The sequence below is a fragment of the Geotrypetes seraphini genome, chromosome 9 (genome assembly GCF_902459505.1).
Source record: "Geotrypetes seraphini chromosome 9, aGeoSer1.1, whole genome shotgun sequence".
Taxonomy (NCBI): domain Eukaryota; kingdom Metazoa; phylum Chordata; class Amphibia; order Gymnophiona; family Dermophiidae; genus Geotrypetes; species Geotrypetes seraphini.
In genome coordinates this window covers 96,477,153-96,492,995 of record NC_047092.1, presented here as the reverse complement: position 1 = coordinate 96,492,995, position 15,843 = coordinate 96,477,153, and the positions used below count along the sequence as shown (strand labels likewise).

Below are 15,843 nucleotides of genomic sequence, written 5' to 3'. Positions count from 1 at the left end.
TAGACAAGTTCCTGCTGAACCAGAACGTACGCAGGTAAGGTTAGACTGAGGGCACTGGTCTTTGAACTAAGGGCCACCACGTGAACGGACTGCTGGGCACGATGGACCACTGGTTTGCCCTGGCAGTGGCAATTCTTATATTCGAGCTATCCTCAATCCACTTCAAGCGGGCTTTTGCTCTCTTCATTCTAGGAAAACTACTCCTGCCCATGCTCATCCCAGACTCAACCTATTATATACTGTGGCCAGGCCAGGTCCTGCCAGCTGGGTAAGGCCCCATCTGGGTTACAAGTGAATTGTTTAGCACCTTTTAAATGCTAGTGGAAAGGAAAATCAGGATTCTGTGACATTTCCAAAAATTCTCTGGGTTTATTAAACACACAAAAACAAAAAAAATTGTTCATCATTTCCCTTTTCATCAATAAATCCAAGGCATTGTCTCACTTTATAAACCATCATAGTTCAAGGCACCATTATACATTCTCATTCATAGCAGAAATCAAATCATTTCACAGTCCAAAGCACTTCAATCCAAAACCTCTGCTTTTAGCTGTGCCTTTTAAAGAGACCCCTGTCCCCAAGCTCTTTGGCCTGCTGGCTGGGCTTGGTAGCAGTCCCTGCTAGCTGATGAGTATTTATTTATCTGCAGGGCTGGCTCTTCCCCTCTAGGTTCCTGAGGATTTTTGGGACTGCTAGTGCCTCCCCTTTTTGATCTTCTATTTATCTGGCAGCTTGTTTTCAGCCTGCTTTGGTCTCAGGGCTGGATTTCTCAACGTGGCAGGGGCCTGCCTGCCACAATACACACACACTCACCTATGAAATATGGTGTTTATGCATGTATGTGCACATGCAATTATTCTAATAAACTAGGCAAGTAATTAGCATGTAACAGTGCTTAATTTATAGAACCGCCTTACATATGTGCAATTGTACTAGCAACGAAAGGATGAAGTGAGATGATATAGGAAGGGTATGACATGAAGCTTTGCTGGCAGGATAGAGATAAACAAAGCTCTACTTGCAAGAGGACAAGAAGGAAATGGAGTAAGACTATACCTGCAGAAGAGGGATGAAGTCTTCCTGCTCCAAGCAGTTACTACCTGGTTTGGCCAGAAGGTAAAGAAATCTGGAAGTATCATCATGACACATCTGCAATAATCTGAGAGAGAGAGGGGTAGGGGGAAGGGAGAGAGAAAGGGAAAGGTATGGATTTATCATTTGCTGCAGTGCAGGATGACTTATGCAGGTATGGAGTATATAATATCTTGTAGGTCTATGCTGGATATAGTGCACACAAACTGAGACCAAAGTGCCTGTATCATCTCAAGGAATAAGAAGAAATAGCAGGTTACCCAGCTGGGTTCATATACTGTATATTCATTACTGTATGACTCTCTACTTCCCATTGCTACATATGCACTCTCCCCATAGTGACACTTAGTTCTGCATACTTACTTTTTCCACATGGCTATAAATGAATGTACAGAGACAAATCCTGTATTCTCTCCTCCAGCTGCATTGAACATAGGGGCTTTCCAGTATAATGGGCAACCAGAGGCCTGCAAACAAAACAAGCTGTAATAAGAACAGAGTAACTAGGGGATTCTCTCATGTATTCCAGAATCCTCACAAAAGTGAAACATTGAACCTAAACTCTGTATATGATCTTTTGTTATCATATTCCTGTACATATCCTCTCTCCTTTTTCTTTCCTGTGTGATTCTCATGAAAAAGCCATCCCATGATCTGCTCTGGGCAAGAAAGCAAGGAAAACAGTTCTCATGAATCTATTGACAAAAAAATACCATGTTCTGTATATCACTAGGTATCAATATTAAAGCAATGCTGTATTATCTCTGTAGAGTTTATGAGCATTCTCTGCAACAGTCTAATTTTCTGGAGTCAGAGATGCAAATATTACATATTCAGCAATGATCCTTGACTGGGTTTGGTTTGTTTTATTTATATATGTGGATTTAAAGAGTATGTCTTGTCTTCAGAAATGGGTATATATTGTATTGTTTAGTACACGTTCAATACACATTTCTATTTTTATTTTCTAGCCATACAGCCATCTACAACAAAAATTGTTTGAACTGTTTAAAAATGGATTTTTGGCAATATATACTGAATTTATAGCTTGCTGAACCTTTTGTCATCTCTATGCAACAATAATAAATTTTCAACTCTGAACATTTGCATTCAAAAATAGAAACATTTTTTGCTTTGTTTCATATGTTCAGCAATACCTTAGTTGTGTGATAGTTCTTTTAGGTGATATTCAGCCTACAACGATCAGCAATTTTAAAGCTGTTAACAGCTGTGGGTTGAATTAGACCCAGATATTCAATGCTGGGCCATGTCTTGGTACTGGCATTGACTATCCAGGTGTCTTCTAAGCCCAGAAGTTATTCAAGTGCTGGCCAATACTGACTGCCAAAACCCGCATACCTAACCAACAAAGATAGGACTTTTGATGTAGTCCTATCTGCACCATTAGGCATGTAGGCACTGGCATTGAAAATTGCCAGTGTCTGCACTACCATATTGTGCTGGGGCAGACAGTCAATATTCATTATTCATTAGCACTGCCCACTTAGGTATGGTTTAAATGGGCAGGCACTACTGCCAGATTGAATATTGACTCATTTTTATTTAGTCATTAATTTCCATACCTCTGTGAGGGAGGGAGTGGTACAAGAGAACCTTACTGAGGCAGAGTCACCTTAAGAATAGGTATGTTAGCCTGTCTTGTCAGGAAGGTGGGACTCAAGCAGAAAGTTAAAAGCCCTATGGCAGAAAAGGACAGAAAGGCCCTGAGGGAAGAAGTCTCCAAGGGGGAAGTCCAGAGCAAAGATCCTCCTAGGGTGTTTTGTTACTTCAGGGGAGTTCCAGGGAAGAAGAGTGGCTTTAGCTCAGATACCTGCACCTTATGTTCTAGGAGGCCCCAACTGCAAAAGCCTCTGAGGGAGCAGCTCAGATTAAGGACCTCCAAGCATATGCAAAAAGAAGGCTACTGTAACTTGAGGGAAGTGCCAAGGAAGACAATTAGCTTGTGCTTAAGTGTTTCCCTAGGTAGGAAACTGTTTGTGTTCAACTCATCCTCCAAGAGTTAATATATACATATAAGGAAGACTACCAAGGCAAGAGATAACCTTGACATATATCCAGAGTACCTGATTCTGGAATATTTCCAGACAGGTCCCAAGACAAATTAGGAGCCACAATGTTTAGGCCTTGCTAGAAGCCAGCCTTGTTAAGAGTACCATATATACTCGAATATAAGCTGAGATTTAAATGGGGGTCTTGGCTTATATTTCAGTCAGCGTCCCCTCCCCCCTCCTGGACCTGTTGCAGGCCTCTACCAGGTCTGCCATAAGACCTGGTGGTCCAGTGGTGGATCCATCTTCTGTTCCAGTCGACTCTAAAAACTTTCACTTCCCCCCACCTCCCCTGCATACCTTTCAATTCCCTGGTGGCCCAGGGAGCTCTCGTAGGACTAATGGCAGCCATTCACTAGTGGCTCTACATGGGGCAGGAGCACAGGATGACCGCTCCTGCTCTGGTTCACCGCTGAACCACCAGGGATTTTAAAGATACATAGGGGAAGAAGGAGGGAGGTACAAGTTGAAACAGTTGGCATCCCTCCTGTCCAGGCCCACCGCTGGACCACCAGGTCTCACAGCAGGCCCGGTGGAGGCCTGAAAGGCATTGGGAGGGAGAGGGGACAGGGTACAAGGCAGGGAGGGGGGACATGGTGCAGAGCTTGGCAGGGAAGGAAGTGAGGATGTGGCCTTTTGGCTCATATAAATGAGGGTGTAGCAAGCCGCCCTAAGATAGACAGTGTAAATGGTATTTGTTTGAAATACGGAAGCATAAAAAAGAGACCTACTTTCCATATGGTTTTGGGTAAACTAGCTAGAGATAAAATTGCTAGATAAGGCAATGCCCAATTTAAAGCATATGAAAATTTAGGTGCTTCTCTGGGAAAGAGATACATAAGAACATAAGAATTGCCACCGCTGGGTCAGACCAGTGGTCCATGGTGCCCAGCAGTCCACTCCCGCGGCAGCCCTTAGATCAAAGACCAGTGCCTTGAGTGTAGCCTTACCTGCGTACGTTCTGGTTCAGCAGGAACTTGTCTAACTTTGTCTTGCATCCCTGGAGGGTGTTTTCCCCTCTAACAGCCTCAGAAAGAGCGTTCCAGATTAATACCACTCTCTGAGTGAAAAACTTCCTTACGCTTGTACGGAATCTATCCCCTTTCAACTTTTAGAGAGTGCCCTCTCGTTCTTGGAGAAGGTGAACAACCTGTCTTTATCTACTAAGTCTATTCCCTTCATTATCTTGAATGTTTTGATCATGTCCCCTCTCAGTCTCTCCTTTTCAAGGGAGAAGAGGCCCAGTTTCTCTAATTTCTCACTGCACGGCAACTCCTCCAGCCCCTTAACCATTTTAGTTGTTTTTCTCTGGACCCTTTCGAGTAGTACTAGGTCCTTCTTCATGTATGGCGACCAGTACTAGACACAATATTCTAGGTGGGGGCGTACCATGGCCGGGTACAATGGCATGATAACCTTCTCCGATCTGTTTGTGATCCCCTTCTTAATCATTCCTAGCATTATTTGCCTTTTTTGCTGCCGCCACGCATTGCGCGGATGGCTTCATTGACTTGTCTACCAAGTCTCTTTCCTGGGGGTCTCTCCAAGTATTGCACCGGACATCCTGTATTTGTGAAAAAGATTTTTGTTACCAACATGCATCACCTTACACTTATCCAAGTTAAATCTCATTTGCCATGTTGCGCCCATTTATCGAGCGTGTTTATGTCACGTTGCAGGTCTTTGCAATCATTCTGTGTCTTCACTACTCTGAATAACTTTGTATCGTCTGCAAATTTAATCACCTCGCTTGTCATACCAATTTCCAGGTCATTTATAAATATGTTGAAGAGCAAGGGTCCAAGCACCGAACCCTGTGGCACTCCACTCGTGACGCTTTTCCAGTCTGAATATTGTCCATTTACCCCCACTCTCTGTTTCCTATCCGCCAACCAGTTTTTAATTCACGTATTTCACCCTTGATTCCATGGTTCGCAATTTTTCAAAGTAGTCATTCATGTGGGACCTTGTCGAACGCCTTCTAAAAATCCAGATATACAATGTCGACCTTGTCTATCTGTCTGTTTACTCCCTCGAAGAAGTGCAATAAGTTCATCAAGCAAGATCTTCCATTACTAAAGCCGTGCTGGCTGGTCCTCAGATTGTGTCCGTCAAGGTGATCAATGATACGGTCCTTTATCAGCGCTTCTACCATATTTACCGGTCAGACTCACCGGTCTGTAGTTTCCTGATCTCCTCTCAAACCTTTCTTGAAGATCGGCGTAACATTCACCACTTTCCAGTTTTCAGGAATCCTTCCTGATTTGATCTTCAGATTGGCTATTAGTTGGAGCAGTTCAACTATAACCCCTTTCAGTTCCTTGATTACCCTCGGATTGATGTTGTCCGGTCCTGGGGATTTATCATGTTTAAGTCTATCAATCTGCCTGCATACCTCTTCAAGACTGACCGTCAACCCTGTCAGTTTCCCGTCTTATAGCCTGTCAGCTTCTGGTATGTTGTATGTATCCTCTTCGGTAAATACAGACAGAAAAAATGTGTTCTGTTTGTTGGCAATGGCTTTGTCCTACTTTAGTACTCCCTTTATTCCATGGTCATCCAACGGCCTCACCGCTTCCTTCGTTTCCTTCCTACGCTTCCCCTTAATATATCAAAAGAATGGCTTGAAGTTTTTTGCCTCATTGGCTATTTTTTCCTCAGTCTCTTTTGACTCCTCTTACCGCCTTATGGCATCAGCTTTGATGTTGATGCTTTTTCCAGTTTTAGTCCGTTTTTGACCTTTTCCATTCCTTAAACGAAGTCTTCTTGTCTCTGATCACTTCCTTCACAGCTACAGTGAGTCATGCCAGTTCCTTGTTCTTTTTCCTCTTGGATCCCTTGTTGATAACGCGGTATATATAGATTTTGCGCCTTGGTGACTGTGTCCTTAAATAGGGACCATGTTTGCTCTAGTGTTTTTTCAGTGCTTATCCTCTTCTTAATCTTCTTCCCCACCATGATTCTCATCCCTTCGTAATTCCCTTTTCAGAAGTTCATTGCCATGGCCATTGTTCTGGATCGATGTTTTGCCCCTGTGTTCAGGTTCAAGTGGATCATATTGTGATCACTGTTTCCCAGCGTCCCTTCTACTTCTACGCCTTGCGCCGGTCCTCGTAGTCCATTTAGAATTAAGTCCAGAATTGCATTTCCTCTCATATTTTCCTTGACAAGTTATTCCAGGAAAAAAATCGCTTACAGCATCCCGGAACTTGGTCTCCCTACTGCATCCGGAGGTGCCTAGGTTCCAGTCTATCCCTGGATAATTGAAATTACCCATGATAACTGTGTTGCCTCCCTTGTAGTTGTGTTTAATCTCATCCGTCATTTCTCCATCAGTTTCTTCGGACTGCCCTGGGGGTTGGTAGTAGATGCTGATCTTCGTTTCTGTTCCATTTGTTCCTGGTATTTTGGCCCATAGAGACTACCTTATTTTTCGGTTCCGGCATGTTCTCTCCAGTAGACTCGATTCCCTCTTTGATGTATAGGGAAATAGCCCCCATCTTTTTGTCCTACTCTGTCTCTGCGGTATAGCTTGCATCCCGGTAGCACAGTGTACCAGATGTTTTCCTTATTCCACCATGTTTCCATGATACCGATGATGTCAACATTATCTTTTTATGCCATAGTTTCTAATTCCCCAATATTATTCCTTAGGTTCCGTGCGTTCGTTTACATACACTTGAGTTTGCGGCTGTTACTTTCTTGCATGTCCTTCTCTCTTGTGTCCCTTTCAATCCGTCAGGATTTCTGTCTCGCCTATGATCCAGTGAGTCTTCCCTTCAATCTTCCTGCATGGTATCCTCTGGGTTACCATTTCCCAAACCATCGACTCTTGGTTGACTGTCAGCTTTCCCCTTCTTCCTAGTTTAAAAATTTATCAATTTATCATTTGATGATGCTTGCAAGTAGCTTTGTTCCATCTCCGCTGAGGTGGAGTCCATCATTCCTGTATAGCTTGCTCTTCCACAGAACGTCATCCAGTTGCGCACAAAGTGGAATCCTTCTTCCTCACACCAGCGCCTCATCCATAAGTTGACTGCTTGCAGCTTCATCTGCCTCTTCTCATCGGCCCTGGGTACTGGCAGGATCTCCGAGAACGCTACCCTTGCCATTCTGGTCTTCAGCTCCCTTCCTAGCATCCGGAACTGGTCCTTCAGTGTTTCCCTGCTGTAGTTCCTGTTGCTCACATTGTTTGTCCCCACATGGATCACCACCGCCGTATCTTCCCCTTCCACGTTGTTGATGATCCTGTCGATGCAGCTCATTATATCTTCTACCTTGGCTCTGGTAGGCAGGTCACCAGCCAATCTTTTCTTCCTCCCACTATGTGGCTGTTGATGTGTCTGATGATGGAATCCCCCACGACGATTGCTGTCCTCTCTATCTTCTCTTGTCTCTCTAGCCGCAGGTCTGTGTCCCTGGTGTATGTCCATCTCTCCAGCCGTGGATCCTGAATGTAGGATACAGTTAAGAGCCAGAAAAACTGGGAATAAATAGTAAGAAAATCAAATCATAGGAATAATATATATAAATTTGTGTAATTTGCTGGTTAAGTAAGATTTGGGAAAAGACTTAACTGCATAAACATCTGTAGAGGTAAAGAATTAAAAATAGTTCTTTTAATTCTGAATAGATTTCATATTCCTGCCTTTGGTTCTCTGACCAACTGGACTGCTCCCCCTCTTATTTTGTAAGCTACAGAGATAAGACTTCAGTTTTCCCACCTTAAGCCTGTTCTTTGTTATACTAGTAGGCAACAAGAGACTGGTTGGAAGGGCCTCTGACTTCTGGCCTAGTTGTAATGAAGATATATGATTTCACATTCTTGAGCGAGGGAAGTTTATGTGTTAAAATCTTCTCTATGTGCTTTAATACTTATTGAATCTGTGAAATATGTATGAATGAAACGATTGATTGCATGATTGCATGTGTGATATTCAAAAGGAAAAGTTCTAAAAACTTATTGATATTTTATGAGGTTTAAACTTTAGAAAATTAACCGTGAAGACTTTGTGCAGTCTGGCCAATGATCTTTTGATCTCAAGCCACATTCCAATGCAAAAGCAGGAGGTCAGAACAGGATATTGGGGAAAATATCAATTATTACCATGGAAACATGACCTTCTGTTTGGGTTTTGCCTAGTGAAATATCCTTAAAACTAGATTTAAAATATAAGTTTCCTAATTTAATAATATTTTTCTATTCACAAACTGGTCTTTTCTCTATTAGTGTAGGTAATGTAAGTTGTAGGAAAAACTTGTGTAACCCACCTGGCTCTTGAAGCAGAGGTATTGAAGAAGAAATTAGCTTGTGTTTGTGTTTGTGAAAACCGTCAGCTGCTTTTTATGGAGAAAATTACCTTGATCAGAAACAGCTTTATGATTCATTCTTTAAGACTGTAGAAAGACATGATGATTCATAAAATATATCTTTTTCATATCTTTTTCTAAGGGTAAAATCATTGTCTATCTTCAATAATGCATACTTCTGGGAATCTTTTGAGAATGAGGATCTTTTGTTAGCCTATAAAAAAGGTACTGGTTAAGGATAAGATATATCCTTTCTTTCTAAAAGCAAGTTTTGTATTCTTTTGGTACACTGGTAGTTTTACTACACTAATATAGTGGTGCTAAGGAGTTTTCATTTTAAGAGTACACATTATCATATGATTTTATGTAATCCTAAATTCATATTTAGAATGTTTTAGCAATTGTTGAAACAAATATATTTAGCTTCTATACTTTGTAAACTTTTCTTTAAGCCTATCTTTATATTTTGTATGTAAGTGTACAACTTACTCTATTGTGATGTTTGTCATTGATGTGACCGGTATATGTTGTATGTATTTTTATATTTTGTATGTTAGGGTGTAACTTGCCCTGGATAAACAAAAAAAAAACCTAAGGAATTTTCTTTGTCTGAAATAATCCCACCTTCTAAAAGGATGAGTTGATTAAGGATTGGAGCTAGAAGTGATGACGTTTTACAATTATATAAGCAACTACACAGCCCTGATTCTGTGGAGATCTTTCTCCACACGCATAAATAATTTTGTCTCATGTGCAACAGGTCTCCCTCACACAAACAATAATTATGGGGTTATGTTTTATGGAAATGTATATAATTAATTGGCATTTTATTTCTAATTTTAACATCAAATTTAATTTTGATATAAATTGAATAAATATTATTTTTATGAAAATGCATATTTTTGTGTGAGTTATTGGCGTCGAAAGGTACCATATGAGATGCAGTAAACGTGCTCAGAAGGGAGGGAGGCTGGGTATAGATCCTGGCAGAGCAGGGGAGGGAGTGAGGGGGATTGGGTACAAAGTCTGGTAGGGCAGGGCACTTGAATATTAACTCCCTGGTTTATATTTGAGTCAACTTTTCCCCCCTTTTGGGAGGGAAGCTTACCTCGGTTTATATTCAGGTCAGCTTATATTCAAGTATATACAGTATTTCCTGTGACTATACTGAGAAAAAAAAGAGACTATAATTACAAAGGATTAAGCCTGTGAATTAACAGAGCTGATTATATATCCCTTTGTGTGAAACTGATCCAGTAAAACTCCAGGGCTGTCTTGCTCCTGTACAGCATCAGATTGTGAGTCTTGAAACTGTGCTGGATGTACAGCTGAATTTTAAACAATATCTCCACCTGATAGTATAACTTTCTATCAGTTAACTTGCACCCCTTCACTTTTTAGCTTTTTTAGAACCTCAGCGCCACCACTCAGAGCTCAATTGGTTTCATTGCTCTAAGCTTTATGTGCCAGCTCCTCATCGGTTCCTTAATTTTAATATCCGTCTTATATATTTAATGTATTGGCTTTTGTATAATTTATTTTACTTTATTTAACTTATAAGCATGTACTTAGCTTGCAACTTGTGGTCTCTGGCTAGGGGAAACATCACGCCAACATGTTTCGCTGCTAGAGCTTTATCAAGGCTTTGCCCCTATGAAACAGAACAAAAGCTATCAGCATTACCTTGAAAAAAAGACAGACATAGCTACATGTGTTTAAAGCTAAGCTGTCTAACACCTCCCACTTACCTATAAATTTAGCCGCCAACCTGTGACCACTCTGTCCTCAGATATGGCGGCGGCATTCTTACTCAGATTTTAAATAGAGCGGAGCCCTGCTTTAGCGCGACCACGTCATCACGTTAGTGCCGCGTCAGCAGGCTCTCCGATCGTAAACTGCTGACCATATTGATTACATTAATATTAATAAAGAAGAGCCCTATTTTTTGGCATATAAGACTAAATGAACATAAATCACGGATAAAAATGAAAAACATCCAGGCTCCAATGGTAGAACATTTTTTAAAATATCAGCACACAATTGAGCAGATACAGTGGCGGATAATAGAAAAGGTAGAATGGGGACGGGAGGGAGGCAATATTGAAGATTTTTTGAATCATAAAGAACAGCGATGGATTTACACCTTAAACACAGTGACCCCACAAGGCTTAAATGCTGAGTTAGAATGGGGTTCTCTGATGTAACACGCATCTGAGTGAGGAGGTAGCCAAAAAATAGGGCTCTTCTTTATTAATATTAATGTAATCAATATAGTCAGCAGTTTACGATCGGAGAGCCTGCTGACGCGGCACTAACGTGATGACGTGGTCGCGCTAAAGCAGGGCTCCGCTCTATTTAAAATCTGAGTAAGAACGCCGCCGCCATATCTGAGGACAGAGTGGTCACAGGTTGGCGGCTAAATTTATAGGTAAGTGGGAGGTGTTAGACAGCTTAGCTTTAAACACATGTAGCTATGTCTGTCTTTTTTTCAAGGTGATGCTGATAGCTTTTGTTCTGTTTCATAGGGGCAAAGCCTTGATAAAGCTCTAGCAGCGAAACATGTCGGCGTGATGTTTCCCCTAGCCAGAGACTACAAGTTGCAAGCTAAGTACATGCTTATAAGTTAAATAAAGTAAAATAAATTATACAAAAGCCAATACATTAAATATATAAGACGGATATTAAAATTAAGGAACCGATGAGGAGCTGGCACATAAAGCTTAGAGCAATGAAACCCAATTGAGCTCTGAGTGGTGGTGCTGAGGTTCTAAAAAATCTAAAAAGTGAAGGGGTGCAAGTTAACTGATAGAAAGTTATACTATCAGGTGGAGATATTGTTTGATAGTTGAAGCTCCCTTTAACTATATTTAAAGCTGTGCAGTAGAGGATCAGCTGAATTTTAAGGCATAACTTGTGAAGGCAGTACAAAGTTATTTTTATCAGTGACATGGGCTGGGAAGGGCTTTGATGAAAATTCCAGTAGTTTACAACGTGAGGAATGTGAGGGGCACATTTTTATGCTCTGTATCCTGCAAATGACAAGATGGTTTGGATAGGCTGGAGTGAGTTTCAACAGCAACTCCAGTAGTTGGAACTTAAGGACTGTACCAGGAAAACTTCTACTGTCTATGTCCCAGAAATATCGAAGAAAAAATACAATTTAATTGTGACTTTATAATTGGGTAGACTGGATGGACTGTTCAGGTCTTTAGCTGTTGTCATTTACTATGTTACATGTTCTAAACAAAATCAAACCTATGACCCTATGAGGTTCAACGTGGATAAGTGTAAAGTGATGCATGTCGGTAACAAAAATCTCATGCACGAATACAGGATGTCTGGGGAGGTACTTGGAAACCTCCCAGGAAAGAGACTTGGGAGTTCTGATAGACAAGTCGATGAAGCCGTCCGTGCAATGTGCGGTGATGGTGAAAAGGGCGAACAGAATGCTAGGAATTATTAAGAAGGGGATCACAAATAGATCGGAGAAGGTTATCATGCTGCTGTACTAGGCCATGGTGCACCCTTACCTGGAGTACTGCGTCCATCACTGGTCGCCATACCTGAAGAAGGACACGGTACTACTCGAAAGGGTCCAGAGAGGAGAGACTAAAATGGTAAAGGGGCTGGAGGAGTTGCCGTACAGTGAGAGATTGGAGAAACTGGGCCTCTTTTCCCTTGAAAAGAAGAGGCTGAGAGGGGACATGATTGAAACATTCAAAATACTGAAGGGAATAGACTTAGCAGATAAAGACAGATTGTTCACCTTCTCCAAGATAGGGAGAACGAGAGGGCACTCTCTAAATTTGAAAGGGGATAGATTCCGTACCAACGTAAAGAAGTTCTTCACCCAGAGAGTGGTAGAAAACTGGAACACTCTTCTGGAGTCGGTTATAGGGGAAAACACCCAGCAGGGATTCAAGACAAAGTTGGACAAGTTCCTGCTAAACTGAAACGTACGCAGGTGAAGCTGGACTCATTTAGAGCATTGGTCTTTGACCTGGGGGCCGCCGCCTTGTGTGCTGGGCACGATGGACCACTGGTCTGACCCAGCAGCGGCAATTCTTATGTTCTTATGACCCTTTGATCTGATTTCAGGATACTGATTTGGAGTTTGACTTTCTCTAGACTAGATTACTTTGTCTTTATTTGGCACTCAGGTTTCCGTGGCTGGTGTCATGATTGTTGCAGTTTTCCAGGTCTCGCCATGTCTGGATAGGTAACATACATACATAGTAAATGAAGGCAGATAAAGACTTAGGTGGTTCAGCCAGTCAACCCAACAGTCATATTTATTCTCAAGGCAACAAACCAATAATTATTAATTTCACTTGCTAAGTTTCAGTATAAGATGTATTTCCCAGCATCATTTTGTGGCTTTCTTCAGGGAATTAAGAACATAAGAATAGCCTTACTGGGTCAAACCAATGGTCCATCTAGCCCAGTATCCCGTCTTCATGGTGGCCAATCTAGGTCACAAGTATCTGGCCAAAACCCAAATAGTAGTATGAGGTCTGCAGTTTGTCTTTATATATCTAATGGCTGGGACTTGGAGGTGATTGAAGCAGGAAAATCCATTGGTCACAAATTTGAATCTTGGCAGGAAAATCAACCAGTCATAAATGTGAATTTTGGTGGGAAAGTTTGTTCAAAAATTTGCATTTTAAAGACATTCTCCCTGTAAAGCTGGGTTATGTGCTCTCTTAGGCTTCCACAACTGGCATCATGATTGTTGCAGTTTCCTGGGTCTCACCACATCTGGGTAGGTAAAACCAATGTTTCAGACATCATGGCTTTCTTCAGGGTATCCTGTGAGGTCTGCAGTTTGTCTTTATATATAGTGGTTCCTCAAATCTGATTGGCTGGGGGCTTGAAGTGATTGAAGCAGAAAATTCAAATTTGTGACCAAAGGATTCTCCTGCCTTAATCACCTCAAGCAACATAATAGGTGAATTATAAATAAAAAAATAGAGTATTTTGACTTTTACCTACAACATGTGTGTGAGTATGTCACATTTGTGTGAGGTCCTGCAACCAGTTTCTAACCACTTTGCCACAACCTCTAATAGAAGGGAATTTAGTTCATCTAATTTCCTTTAGGGAGTTTGCTTGTTTGCTTGCTCTAGAGCTTTCTTTATTTACCTCCTCTTCAAAGGGGGAAGCAAGAAAATTGTACTCTTTATATAGACTTTATACAGAGCAGCTCATCAATTAAAACATTACAGTTAATTTAAAAATGCAGCAATCTGAGTGTTAGTAGGTGGAAATCATTCAATGCATATAACACTAATCTTGAAGCAACTACACTGATTACTAGTGAAATGTAGGGTTCATTATAAGATCTTGATGATAATTCACCAAACTTTGTATGTTCAGGCAACAGAGTATCTACAAAAAACATTAGCAGTGTATATGTCAAAAAGATCATTAAAATCAGAAACAGCAATGCAATTGTTGGTGGATTCAGTACATTTTACAAGGTCTGACAATTAAGTTTACGAACTCATCCTAGAAAAAGTGTTACATACTTCATTGCTGAATATCACTACAGTCACCTTCGAAGTACTCCCCTTGGGAAGCTATGCACAGACACCAGTGCCTAGTTCAACCTTCAAAGCAATTTTGCAACTCTTTTTCTGGAATGCCCATCAGAGCTGTCGTCATATTACCCTTGATATCTTGAATATCATCAAAATGCCTTCCTTTAACTATTTCCTTTATCTTCAGGTAAATAAAAAGTCATTGGGGGCCAGATCAAGTGAGTAGGGAGGGTGTTCCAATACATTTATTTGTTTTCTGGCTAAAAACTCCCTCACAGACAGTGCCTTGTGAGCTGGTACGTTGTTGTGATGCAAGAGCCATGGGTTGTTGGTGAAAAGTTCCGGTTGTTTTCATCTTAACTTTTTCACGCAACCTTTTCAGCACTTCTAAATAGTAAACTTGGTTAACTGTTTGTCCAGTAGGTACAAATTCATTATGAACAATCCCTCTGATATCAAAGGTTAGTAACATTGTTTTGACTCTTGATTTGGACAGGAGGAATAAAGGTAGGAAAAATGATTTTATTTTCAATTTACTGATCAAAATGTGTCAGTTTTGAGAATTTATATCTGCTGTCTATATTTTGCACTATATTTTTCTGTTTTTCTATAGTTGTTACTGAGGTGACATTGCATATTTTAAAGTCATCTGCCTTGACCTCTTTGAGAAACTGCCCCCCAAATATAAATGATAACATTTTCTCTGTGTACAGTGTGCTTTGTGTTTTTCAAATTTTGTAGTTACCATTATGTATTATATTGTGTGTATATGAAAAATGAATGGAAGAAATTGCACTATACTATAATTATGGGGGTGGGGCAGAGCCTGGGCGGGTCTGGGACGGAGCTTAGGCAGGGGTACTCGGCTGATATTTGTTAGACTTAGGGGGTACTTGGCTTGAAAAAGTTGAGAAACTCTGTATTAGATTACAGAACTATCGTTTGACCTGGGGAGTCGTGGAAAAACTTTGAAACATTAACAGCCCATCAAGCTGAGATGCTGAATCTCCAAGAACAGAGGATCCCAACTGAGAAAGCAGAGATATGGACTCTGAACCATCTTTGTCCAAATCATGCACTGCCTGGGTCCCCAACATTTGAGCATGGCTTTGACTAGGGACCCTGTGCCTTTCGTAAGGAGAAGCCCAAGCGCCACTCTCGCCAAGCTTCATACATCATATGCATGAATTTGGGAGCAAAGCACTTCCCAGGTTGCCCAGAGGGACTTAGCAGTACCTCCAGGGGTGCAAGATGACAGTGCCAGCATCTATTAGACTTTGAACTATCTAATTTCTATAAACGAACTGGGGTCCAAAATGCTCTGTGTAATAAGAAAAACCATGTTTGTCTCATAGATGCAGACACTGTACATTTCATCCTCCAAGTCCAAATTTGTGGCCATTGAGACACAGTAATCTGATGCTTTATTTCAATGCTCCAAATGGCACGAAAACCAGTCTTTGGTTTCTTATTCAAAAATCCAGATATTAATTTTTTTTTAAAATCTTTATTAATTTTCAAACTTTGTCAGTGCCATACAATTAATTTAGACATAAACACTCCAAAGAAGGCACTTTAAATACACAATTAATACATAAAACAATCATTTTTCCCCCTCCCCAAACTAATAGATGAAGACATATGGAATTAAAATATTATAATTAAGTAATTTTAGTAATCAGAATACCTTTCCCTCCCCCCCAAGGAAATCTAATACAAGGAAATCTAATACAAGACCGTTAGTGCGATTCATCAAATGCAGTCAATGGGCACCACACCCTATTAAATGTATTACTAAACCCCAAACACTCCGCATTCAAATGTGAGGTTAT

At 40.9% G+C, this 15,843-nt stretch overlaps 1 protein-coding gene across 12 annotated transcripts in view; it reads right to left on the bottom strand.

Annotated features, from left to right (window-relative positions):
* The window catches only part of PPP2R3A (protein phosphatase 2 regulatory subunit B''alpha), a 1,177,159-nt gene that overhangs the window by 728,486 nt on the left and 432,830 nt on the right, over nucleotides 1-15,843 (bottom strand). For all 12 annotated transcript variants that reach the window (XR_004540589.1, XR_004540590.1, XR_004540592.1 and 9 more), the window contains 2 exons: nucleotides 1,456-1,559; nucleotides 1,057-1,159 (listed from right to left, as the gene is read on the bottom strand). Coding sequence is in view for 9 of the 12 variants with exons in the window: in XM_033957843.1 (XP_033813734.1) it covers nucleotides 1,057-1,159; nucleotides 1,456-1,559 (207 nt within the window). In the remaining 3 variants the exon portion in view is untranslated. The remainder of the gene's footprint in view (nucleotides 1-1,056; nucleotides 1,160-1,455; nucleotides 1,560-15,843) is intronic.